General features: G+C 36.0%; 2 protein-coding genes across 5 annotated transcripts; one reads left to right on the forward strand and one right to left on the reverse strand.

Annotated features, from left to right (window-relative positions):
* The first annotated feature begins 309 nt into the window (after positions 1-309).
* On the forward strand, positions 310-10,862 carry LOC110784096 (uncharacterized). Of its 4 annotated transcripts, none has more exons than XR_008929724.1 (15): positions 320-497; positions 2,223-2,359; positions 2,647-2,816; positions 2,956-3,102; positions 3,207-3,258; positions 4,388-4,562; positions 4,867-4,949; positions 5,235-5,447; positions 5,649-5,765; positions 5,910-6,066; positions 6,694-6,801; positions 6,895-6,960; positions 7,033-7,283; positions 7,379-7,552; positions 10,666-10,862. XR_008929724.1 is itself a non-coding variant. In XM_021988500.2 (14 exons), exons 1-14 carry the CDS (start codon positions 443-445, stop codon positions 7,460-7,462), a joined length of 1,815 nt encoding a protein of 604 aa, XP_021844192.1. In that variant the 5' UTR covers positions 310-442; the 3' UTR covers positions 7,463-8,184. The 4 variants fall into 4 exon arrangements, 2 of the variants coding, with proteins under 2 accessions (XP_021844192.1, XP_056694333.1); XR_008929723.1 differs by lacking the exon at positions 10,666-10,862 and adding an exon at positions 8,364-8,495; XM_021988500.2 differs by lacking the exon at positions 10,666-10,862 and having other exon boundaries at positions 310-497; positions 7,379-8,184.
* LOC110784097 (protein SAR DEFICIENT 4) lies at positions 8,582-9,925 on the reverse strand. The gene has a single exon (XM_021988501.2). It carries the CDS (start codon positions 9,740-9,742, stop codon positions 8,726-8,728), a length of 1,017 nt encoding a protein of 338 aa, XP_021844193.1. The 5' UTR covers positions 9,743-9,925; the 3' UTR covers positions 8,582-8,725.
* Positions 10,863-11,177: the final 315 nt, after the last annotated feature.

Here is an 11,177-nt window from a genome sequence, read left to right on the forward strand (position 1 = left end):
ATATTTATCTATCAATTTTTTCTATTAATATAAAAGTTAATCAAAATTAGGTTAAAGTTACAAAAAAAGGTTAAAAGTTATCTTGGTGTACAATACATTTATTGTACACCTTGTGCGCGCAAGACCTTCTAAAAAATAAAATGAGAGAAAAAATCCTTTGTAAAAATATCAGTTTCTTTTCCTCTCAAAATTAAAGAAATTTGAAAGAAAAGAGAAAATTAAAAGCTGTCATTTATATTCCCTTCATTTTCTTCCTTTGTTCTCAAAGAAGTTTACTTTTATGTTGTTTTTCGTACGATAACTTAACGTTACTTTTATGTGACTTGCGAAGACTATATAAAAACACCGAATTTCGATTTTCAAAATGAAAGATTTTCCGCTGAGAGGCAAAATCCCGCGGTACTGAAAAGAGTAGCGAGAAACTTGTCGGGGAAGAATCGCCATGGATGATGTTGATCGTTTGTTTGAATGCTTCAAATGCGGCGTCAATCCTCCTGGTAATTTTCCCTCCTCTCTCTTATATCTACCCGATTTATATTTATGCAATGTTATCCATTATTTAAACTTTATTGAACTTTGTTTGTCTGCAAATACTGTCACAATAAGCTGAATTTGATCTTCGGTTTTACTAATCATGAAATTGATCTCTTTTTGACTGCAAATTATCTCCATTGAGCTGAAATTGGACTTCAATTTCACCATATTATGCAGTATTGGTTAATTATTACTGCTAATTGCTCTTTTAGGGTTCAGATTTGTTGGGAGATTACAGTTGTTAGGGCTGAATTTGATCTTCATTTATACTAAATCATGAAATTGATCTTTGTTTGACTGCAAATTATCGCCATTGAGCTAAAATTGGGCTTTAATTTCATCAAATTATGGCAGTATGAGTTCATTATTACTGCTAATTGCTCTTTTAGGGTTCAGCTTTGTTGGGAGATTACTGTTGTTAGGGTTAGGTAATTGAAATTTTATTTTTGGTTGTTGGGTAGGAAACATAGTTTAAAATTTTCTACGTATAATTTAGCAAGGTATTAATATTTATGCAATGTTATCCATTCTTTAAACATATTGAACTTTGTTTGTCTGCAAATCTGTCATCAATAAGCTGAATTTGATCTTCATTTTTACTAGATCATGAAATCGATATTTGTTTGACTGCAAATTATTGCCATTGAGCTGAAATTGGACTTCAATTTCACCAAATTATGACATTATTAGTTAATTCTTACTGCTAATTGCTCTTTTAGGGTTCAGATTGTTGGGAGATTACAGTTGTTAGGGTTAGGTATTTGAAAATTTAAAGTTGGTTGTGGGGTTAGTGTAATCTAAGGTATTAGTTATTGTAAATTACCTAATTATTCATCCAGGGTATTGGGTAATATGGTGTAAACCTAAATATGATTTTGCTCTTGCTAAGACACAACTTTGTCTTTTTTTATGCCACTGGAAGTTCTTGTGTTGATTTGGCCAGTTTAGTGCATGGAATTGCATAAGCTTTAAGCTTTTGGTGTTTTAAGGTGTTGAAAATCTCGGATTTCTTTGTCAAAATTAGTAAGTGCTAAGGTCAAGATTGCGGAATAGTTTTTTGCTTTCCTCTGCTTGTGAATCAGTACTAGGAAAAATGTAAAAGAGACTACCCATGGACATAAAATTACTTTGGGTGCACCTAAGAATTTTTACTTGTAAATAAGAAGAATGTGCAAAATATTATACAATAAGGAAACAATGTACTACATATACTTTCCTAGTTGCTGCTGTCAAATAAAAAAAATAAAAAATCCTAGTTACCAATATTCTGACATTTCTATATTGTATCCCAATACCCCACTCAATTTGGAACATGACAACTTAGGAAGGAGATTTCAAATGGTTGAGGACCAATGACCTTTGTATTAAGGAACAATATAAAACTTTCTAGCAACCGATATGAACACTAAATTTTACATTATTATATCCTCACATGTTGATTTATCTGATTAACTTGATCCAGCTAGGAAGGAAAGTTATTGTTGATTGTGGCCTCTTTTGGTTCCTTCTGCAAGTAGATCAGTCATTTGAAGAAGTTCAGCATGAAACAAGACATTCCCATTTGCCATTTTGTTCTGATATAGAGCATAACATCTGTATACATGATATTGACAATTACATGGTCGTGTTTGTCTGACTGCATTTTGAGCTTGAGCTTCTTCCATCTGAAATTAAAATTTTGTTTACAGAATCTGCAATTAGAGAGAGAAAAACAAGTGTGAGTAGACTGAAGAAAGATAATTCAAGTGTTAAGGATAACAACTCACCAAGTTCAGCAGGACAAGGCGATAAAATTACCCCGAATGCATGCAGAAGATCAGAAAGTGTATGTCATGTGCCTTAATCAAATCATTGTTTTGGTGGGTTTATTATCCACATTGCAGAATATGGAATTATGAAAATTCATGTTCATATTCACCCAGACATCTTATTAAGTATTCTGTGTCTGTTATCTCTATGTTATTGTTTCCTATGTTTTGGATTATTGGAAAAGAAAAAAAAGTATTTGCATGCTTTTCTTCTTCTTCCTTTCCACATTTTCAAATGCATTTTGTTTATTTTTTTTGTTTAACTGTAGATTATGATTAGCTTCCTGCACTTGTGTTTTTCCAGCTTGATTCAGTGACAAATAAAACAAACAAGCTCATTGCTGGTAGGCAAATTTCTCCTGGTGTGTTCTATGGATCACCACACGGAGTGCCTCCAAAGAGGCCATCAAGTTTACTGCGGGTATTGCGTGAAATACACCTTGATATTGCTGGAAGACGTAAATCCAACTTAAGGTATATGTGATGATTTTTTTTGCTCTGCTTTACATTCATTTGAGCCAGGCAATAATCCCTTTTTAAGTGGTTGCTTGTTTCCATTTATACATTATAAGCTGTCTTGTCTTTCTTGCCAATGGTTTAAATGTTTTACCAGGAAGCAAATATGGGCTACATTTCCAAAACAGGATGATGCTATGAAATTTGCAAAAGAACAAGACAATGTTCGCATATTCAGTTACCAAGACCACTTCAGTGGTCAAAGAAGATTTCTTGTTTCAACCTATCAAGAGTTCTGGAGAAGGTTACTATTATTACAAAATTTCTTCAGCATTTTAGTTTTGTGTTTGACTTTTTTGCTGCTTGTGTTTCTTGTTGACTAAAAGTTGATCTTACAACAATGTCTAGGTACAAGAATATGGATTCGAAGTCACGTCATCATTATGAGGTGATTCAAGAGGTAAGCATCTGTTGATGAATATCCAGTTCAAGAGCCAAAACCTAAAAATGTATCGTTTCTGGCATGATGTTTTCTTAATTGATCAATATTTCATTTTAGTTGGGTTTATAGCAAAACTTTCACTGCTTGCAATTCATTTGCCCATTACGCTGATGATGCTCATCCAAGTATAGTTTGCACTAGTATGCCAACAGCAAGCGACCCTTGTGTTTAATGATAGTCGATAAATTTCTCTAACACAATAAATATTTTTTTGCAGCTGACCTGTCAATGTTTTCCCCTCAACTTTGCATTTGTATGAATTGAGCTGCTTGATAATCCAGAAATTTTGACAACATGACATCACCTTTTTCTTTCCTAAGTCCTGACTCATTTTAAAGAGCGCATATACGTAGGACATCTTCAGTTTATCAAATCTTGATTTTTTATTTCAAAAGTTGAAATGACTTGCGGATGGAAGTGGAGAGATTGAAACAAGAAACTAGAATTAGTGTATTATTAAAGCTTGTTCAACAAACTGAAAAGAGCATTGTGTAGTTTGCTTGATTTGGCAACTAAACACACATGCATGATTCATGTATTCTCTTAAAGGTGTAAAAGCAATAAAATGGAGGAGTTACAAGTCGTCAAATGCTCAGTTACATACCCTTGCCCTTCTGTGATTCCCTGCAATAATTGTAAGAACGATTGACCTTCTTGTTTTAAAATTATATCTCATAAATTTTTGTGAGGCATTAGAAAGAAGAAACAGATATTCCTCAAAGACAAACCTGAAGTTCTCCTTTGCTCTTGAATAAACTCACATACTATTTTGGGGTGTCCTAGACAGGAGAAGTTATCACATTTTCTAACATAATATCATATATGGATTTCCACGATATCCCCTTTCAGAACGAATGAGGGAGAGAGTGTGGGAAGTACACAACTATTAGAAAGGCTATATTTTATATCCAGGCTAAGTCCTTTATAATTGGATTTTGGAACAAAGTGATAACTCTCCATAGAGGGTGGAGGATAAAAGGAATACATAACTGCGTTGTCCACTTGTCTGGCATTCTTTCTCAAATTTGTTACTTCTTTTTCAAATGAGACAATCTAATCTCTTTGTTGGGTTATGCTATACTTGCAGGGTTTCCCTTGTCATCTCTACTTTGATCTGGAGTTCAATAGATTGGAGAATATTGATAAAGATGGTAATCAAATGGTTGATCTTCTATTGCTGGTCATGTTTGAGGCATTATATGAGAAATATCAAATACAAGGGGAAGAAGATTGGGTTGTAGAACTCGATTCCTCCACTGAAGGTAGGGATGTGACCTAGGTGAGTGATTTAGAGATTTGTGTACATGGACTTGAGGTTCACAACTGAGTTTTCAAAAGTTTCTTCTTTGGCCTTTGTTCATTTTTGTATTTTCCGATTACTTGCTGTTGAGAGTTTGTACATCCAATATAGTTGGCAAATTTCCCCATTTTCAAATTTCTTTCAAAACCGCAGATTGTGTTCTGTTCAATCTGATAACTCATTAGTTCGTGCAGTCTGATTCATTATTTGTTTCACAAAACTGGGTTTAAAGTCTAAGATTTATGTTAATTGGTTGCATGTGGCAGCAAAGTTCTCTCGCCATTTGGTACTACGTATTCCAAAGGTGGCTTTCAAGGACAATTCCCATGCTGGTGCTTTTGTTTCTGAGGTATGCCTGCAATCAATTCTGTTTGGTGCTCGATGAAGCTTCGCTAATTATTCCTGTTAAACATAGAATAGAAAGAGGGAAAATACACATGGAAGCAATGGAAATATTATCATAAGAATGGTTGAACATAGTTTGCCATCTCTAATTGTTATATCTTGACTATATTAAGATCTGATTGTGTGGAACTTAACTTTCATGCAATTGTAATATCTGAACTCCACCGTGTCATCTCTTGTCTTGCGTACGCCTGTCTAAACATCTGCAGCTTTTTTCTGCCAATATCAGTTGTTCTCACGAATTTATAGCGCAAGGGAGAAGGATGCAAGATTCCAGCAACTCTTTATTTCCAAAGATTCTAGCTCTGCAGGACCTTCTATGCAACTATTTGTGGATAATGCTGTATATACAAGAAATCGTTGCTTCCGCTTAGCTCTATCATCAAAAGCTGGGAAGACCTCGGTGCTTCGGCCTACTGGGCGGTTCAAGTGTAGGGATATGGTACAGGACTTCTCTGTGCCTTTTTTTCATTTGAAATTAGTTGTGTAGCTTAAACAATTACTGTTCTATAAGACTATAACTGCCATTTACCTTTATTGAAAATCTAGAAAAATTGATACATGTTGCTCATCTTCCCAGCTACTACGTTTAACTTAGCTTTAAGGAACTTGTTTACATTAACATGACATCTATGGTTTACAGTGTGAAGAAGATGTTTTCATGGCATCCTTGATCTGCAATATGGATGACGACTGTGAAAAGCTTTTAGTCTGCAAAATGGATTTGGACTGTGTCAAAACTCTGCAGTTTGATACCGAAGTAATTTTCAGCTTAGTTTTCATGCTCTATTTTCGTTTAGTTTACATACTGATTCTGTCTCAAAGATTTTCTCCTTTTTCTTATACTTCAAAAAATTGTTATCTTCTCTGATTGTTAAATGGTATATTTGCTCGACAAATGCAGGTTAAATTTACTTGTAGAAGACCTGCTAGTGTTCTCCAAGAATTCCCAGCTAATATTTGCGGAAGTGATGTCTCAAGATCTTATCTAACGGGAGCATCTCCATTTCCTTCCCTGGATGCATTCATAGAATCTGTTGCTTCTTTTGGAGCAGTGACTGGTAAGTTAAATTAAATAGAAGTGCAGTCTCAGATCCTTAAATTAGTTTCTTGTCAGGTTTACTGCATTTAATCAGCACCTGAAAGACCTTGTGATTTTACTATTGTGTTTATGCAATCCATAATGCTTCGAATTAAATTTGTTCAACTAGATTAAGTCCTTTGTTCGAACTTTCAACCAACAGAATGATACAGTTCACAATTTTTAGCCACAAACACTTCCGTGGTTGTAACTCTTAACTACTAGGTTTCTTCAACATTTAGTTTTTTCTTCTCAGAAATTAGTTAAATTCCAGCAGGATTGCATAAATCTAGGAGTCCGAATCTCCATAAGTTTGCTGGTGAACTGCTAGAATTCTACGAGTATCTTCCAAAAATTTCACTCTTAATGAGCTTAATTTTATATTACAAGTGAAAAGACAACTAGAGGAAACAATTTATTTTTTTGTAGCTTAGATGCATGTGGCTTGGAGCATCTTATTTTGGTGTCTGGATCATTCATGATAACAACTGTCAGTTCCAAAACTTTGAGCTTATATTCATTGTAACAGTGACATAGAATTCTATGGTTCCCTTCATCCATTCCTCAAAAATTAGTGTTGACTATGATGACTTCCTCAAAATTTCAGGAAAGATCCGAAGCTGGTATTGGTTCTCTGAGTACAGGCTGCTAGTCTACAGTATGTCAAAGAGCAGATACTGTGAACGAATTGGTCGAGAACACAAAAGCAATCATGGTTTGTTGCATTGACATATTTCTCTTTACAACACCCAAAGTTATTCTAGTTCGGTAGTTCCACACAATGTACTAACTTTTTTTCTCTCTCTAGTTATGTATGTGGTAGACCTACAGTGGGCACTTTACTATCAGAAATGTTATGATCCTGACTGCCAAGGTTAGCACCATTCATTTGAGAACTTTTTTTTCAGCCTGCAGCAAATTCTTGCTAAATTTATGCTTGGACCAGGCTATCGGTCTCCCTCTCGTCCCATTCCGAATGATCTGATCCCTGAAATACCCAGTGAGAGGCACACAGGAGTTCTTGATGATGCCCTAGCTGAAAATAAGTTTGAGCTAGCTGATAATGACCCGGAATTTATGGTCCAAAATGGTCAAGAAAGCATGATAGATGAAGACAGTGATGATAGTTGGTGGTTTGAAGCAGTGAAAGCTGCTGACAATATTGAAAATGTTGGAAATTTATTACTCAGTGCCATGGTTAGTTTATTTGTGTCCTTGTGCCATTTAGTTGCTTTCTGCAATCTTCCTCTCTGCAATTAGTTAAAACTTTTTCCTCATCTATTACTTTGCAGGATAATGCTGCTGAAGATGATGATGAATGGTGGATGGAAGTTGAGAGGACTGCATCTCAGGCTGAATTAAACTGCCACAGTTGAAGATGTTGTAGACATTCCCATGCCGGTCTTCTAGCTCATCCTTTTTCACCAGACATCATGTATGTTTCTCTGGACTTCACAGAAGATACGGTAATCATTTCTCCCTCGATTCTACATTCATTTTCACACTTGGGATTGTCATGGAGGTTAAGAATATTAGTTAAATGTGTAAAAGTAAAACAAATTGAAGAAAAAAGGGAAGAGAAACTGGTCAAATGAAACAGAGATTTAAGGGATGGAGTTAGAAAAAGGAACTGAAGGCGATAGATGAATTTGGGATCGAGGGAGTATCTTAGTAGTATGCAGACTCCAGAGAGGAGTTCTCTGACATATTTCCTGTAGAAAGCAACCTACTTTTTCCTATCTTCTACAACTAATCAAGAGGGCATTTGGTGATTAACACCTGCAACTCTGAAGTTGTGCATTTTCCAGAGGAAATCTGTGGCTAACTGCAGCACAGCAGCAGTGGGTTTACTTATAAACAAGGGATTAAGGAAGCTGCAGAGTCGTAATCTACTTGTAAAGTTTGAAGTTAAGCTCTGAAAGAGTGTTAGATGTCCTAAATTCATGTATAATCAGTTTTTAGGAGTTCTATCAGTAATTATTTATCATCAAGTATGGCTGTATGGGATGCAGTACACCATATTTTGCCTGACCTGTAATCGAGCTGGGGTTGAACTGCTTGATAAACATTGAATTATTTGAAAAAAACTACCATGAAATCTTTTATTGCTGTCCTCCATCACTATTTACAAGCTTTAATGTTGATAACTCATACATTCATTCATACATGATACACTTACACTGCTGTAGATCGGTTTGGGTACTTTGGTTTCGTGTTGTTCGGGTATCGGGTCATTTCAGGTCAAATCACTTTCTGATCGGTTTCGGGTTATTTCAGGTCAAATCATTTTCGGGTTGGTTTCGGTTTCGGGTCTATTTGGTTTACATGTTAATTTCGGGTTGTCGTTTCGAGCTTTCGGTTTCGGGTTACATATCGGATCAATCGGGTCGGTTTTTTGGGTCCGGCTCAGTTTTGTCGGGTCTAGATACATACAGACAGTACACCATGATTTCGCCTGACCTGTAATCGAGCTAGGATTGAATGCTTGATAAACATTATTTGAAAAAACACTACCATGAAATCTTTTATAAGCTTGTATGTTAATACATCATTCATGTAACATGATACATTTATTCTGCTAGTTTCATAGTAACAGCATAAGCTGGGTGTATTATTCTGATCTGTTTGATCAGAACCAGTTAGTTCTGCTCAGTTAGATCTGTAATAACAGTTTCATAAACCAACTGAGCAGTAAGAAGATCAACAACCCCTGAACCAACAGACTTAAACACAGTAATTTCCTCATCATTTTTCCTCCCAATTTTTTTACCTTCAATCAACTCCACCAAAGTACCACAAATATCACCCTTAGAGATCACCCCTCTATCAAAAGCACCAACCAGTTCCCCAGCTTCCTCCAATGCCACCTCATTATCAACAAACACTTTCCCCCTCTTTATCGCCACGTCATCACACTCTTTCATACTTGGTTTAAATGACCCAATTAGATCAAGATGAGCTCCTTCCTTTAAATCCACTCCTTTAACCAATTCCGTCTCTGAATTGGTGGCGCAACACACAATATCACCTAACCCAACCACCGTTTCCAAACACCCATTACTCTCAAAACTCACCGTTTTAAACCCTTCCTCCGCCGTCAACCTCGCCGCCAACGCCGCCGCCTTCTCGGTGGTTCTGTTCCATATGATCACTCTTTTGATGGTGGGCCTAACACTCAAATGGGCTTTGATTAAATGAGGTGATAAATTACCAGAACCCACCATTACAAGAACATGGGGATTGTTTTTGGAGAGATATGAAGATGCTAAAGCTGAAATTGAGGAAGTTCTGAAAAGGGTTAATTCAGTTGCATCAAATAAAGCTAGGGTTTGGCCTGTGAGGGAGTTGAAAAGGGTGTAGCAAGCGTGAATTCCGGGTAAGTTTAGGGAGGAGTTTTGAGGGTGGGAAGTTACGAGTTTGACCCCAATGTAGGGGAGAGAAGGGGAGGTTGAGAAGGATGGCATGAGGAGGAGGGTGGAATTTTGGGAGGTGGAGAGAGAGTGGCGAGGTGGGGTGGAGAGAGAAAGTGTGGCATTTGGGAGGGTGGTTTGAAGGTGGGTGATTAGAGTTTTGTGGGAGAGGATTGAGCGGAGGGTGGTGGTTGAGATGAATATTGGGGTGGTTGTGGTGGTGGTGGTGGTGGGAGGTGTTGCCATGGTGGGGAGAGAAAGAAGGATTAGATTATGTTTAGGCAATTTGGGGTTTGGAGTAATGTAAGGTAATTTAAAGAGAAATGGAGAATATTGGATCTCGAAATTACAGAGAAATTGGTTTTATGAAAGTTGGAAATTTCCCCAAAAATGTTCAATTTTGATTCTCTTTTTTTTTTTTGGTAAACGGATGGGCGAACACTAAATTAAAGAACCAAAGAGTTTAACATATAGTACAACACCAAAAAGGAAAACAAAGGTTTGATTCTCTTTGTATTCCACATAATGAAGTTCAATAGAATAGAATTGCATTCTTCTAGTATTCCAAATCTTGAATGAGTTCTAGAGTTTTGAAAATTCTATTAACGATATTAGTTAAGTGGTTGTTTGGCTGTCATTCAAATACACGTGACGTAGAACTTCTTAAGAATTAAAAAGTTGAAGAATTAATTGATTGACATGAATATGAATATTGAAGTATAACTTCGTAGAAAGTTCTAGTTTTCCAAAATTAGGGGAATGGATTACCTTTAGCCTAAGTAGAATTTTTGAAATTGTTTAAATTAAACAAATAATTTAAGCTAGTCTCTTATCAGACCGTCTGATACTTAATTAACTGCCAGACCATGCTTAATAATTTGACAACTAGTTAAGATATATGTGACGGTCGTGCCATGTCTTTTGGAATTGCTTAATGTGGGTAACCAAACAATTTTGGATAGTATCTTATCAGACCGTCTGACCCTTAATTAACTGTCAGACCATGCTCAATAATTTGTCAACTATTTTGGAGATATGTGACGACCTTGACATGTCTTTTGGAATTGTTTCATGTGGGGTAACCAAACAATTTCGGCTAGTCTCTTATCATACAGTTTGAAACTTGATTAACAGATCGTGACATGCCATGTGATTTGACACTGTTACAGGATTCTTAATCCTGTTATCAGCTTTGTGATAGAACCACAAAATAAAGAAGGAGATAGCTTGCAGCATAAGAAAGAAGAAGAAGAAGAAGAATAAGAACAGAAATAGAAACAGACGGAATAGAAAGAGAGAATTAAGAAGGGAGAATTTAGAGAGGAGTTTGTAATATATTTCATGAATGAATCTCAGCTTACAGCATTTGAGTATATATTACAATTCCAGCTAGTTAACTTGTGATTACAACTAACTCTAGTAACAACTGAATAACAGAATTCAGTTACACCAAATAACAGAAAGTCAATATTAGTTTTGCAAAGTCAATGCGTTGACTATGATCTTGACTTATTTGTAATTCTTCCCTTAACATTCCATCCCCCTTAAGCAAACTTGTCCTCAAGTTTGAAGGATAGTAAATTGTGGATACTTAGATTCAAAAATGGAAGCATCCATCCAAGTAGCATCATGAGGAAGAGTGTCCTCCCATTGGACTAAAAACTGTACTTTAGCCTGATTG

The sequence above is a fragment of the Spinacia oleracea genome, chromosome 3 (genome assembly GCF_020520425.1).
Source record: "Spinacia oleracea cultivar Varoflay chromosome 3, BTI_SOV_V1, whole genome shotgun sequence".
Lineage (NCBI taxonomy): Eukaryota > Viridiplantae > Streptophyta > Magnoliopsida > Caryophyllales > Amaranthaceae > Spinacia > Spinacia oleracea.

Excerpts from the sequence above, each read along its gene's own strand:
- LOC110784096 (XM_021988500.2), top strand. The coding sequence starts at position 443 with ATGGATGATGTTGATCGTTTGTTTGAATGCTTCAAATGCGGCGTCAAT. Across the intron at positions 2,360-2,646 it reads CATGCAGAAGATCAGAAAGT|CTTGATTCAGTGACAAATAA; the intron begins GTATGTCATGTG and ends GTGTTTTTCCAG. Across the intron at positions 3,259-4,387 it reads ATTATGAGGTGATTCAAGAG|GGTTTCCCTTGTCATCTCTA; the intron begins GTAAGCATCTGT and ends CTATACTTGCAG.
- LOC110784097 (XM_021988501.2), bottom strand. The coding sequence starts at position 9,742 with ATGGCAACACCTCCCACCACCACCACCACCACAACCACCCCAATATTC.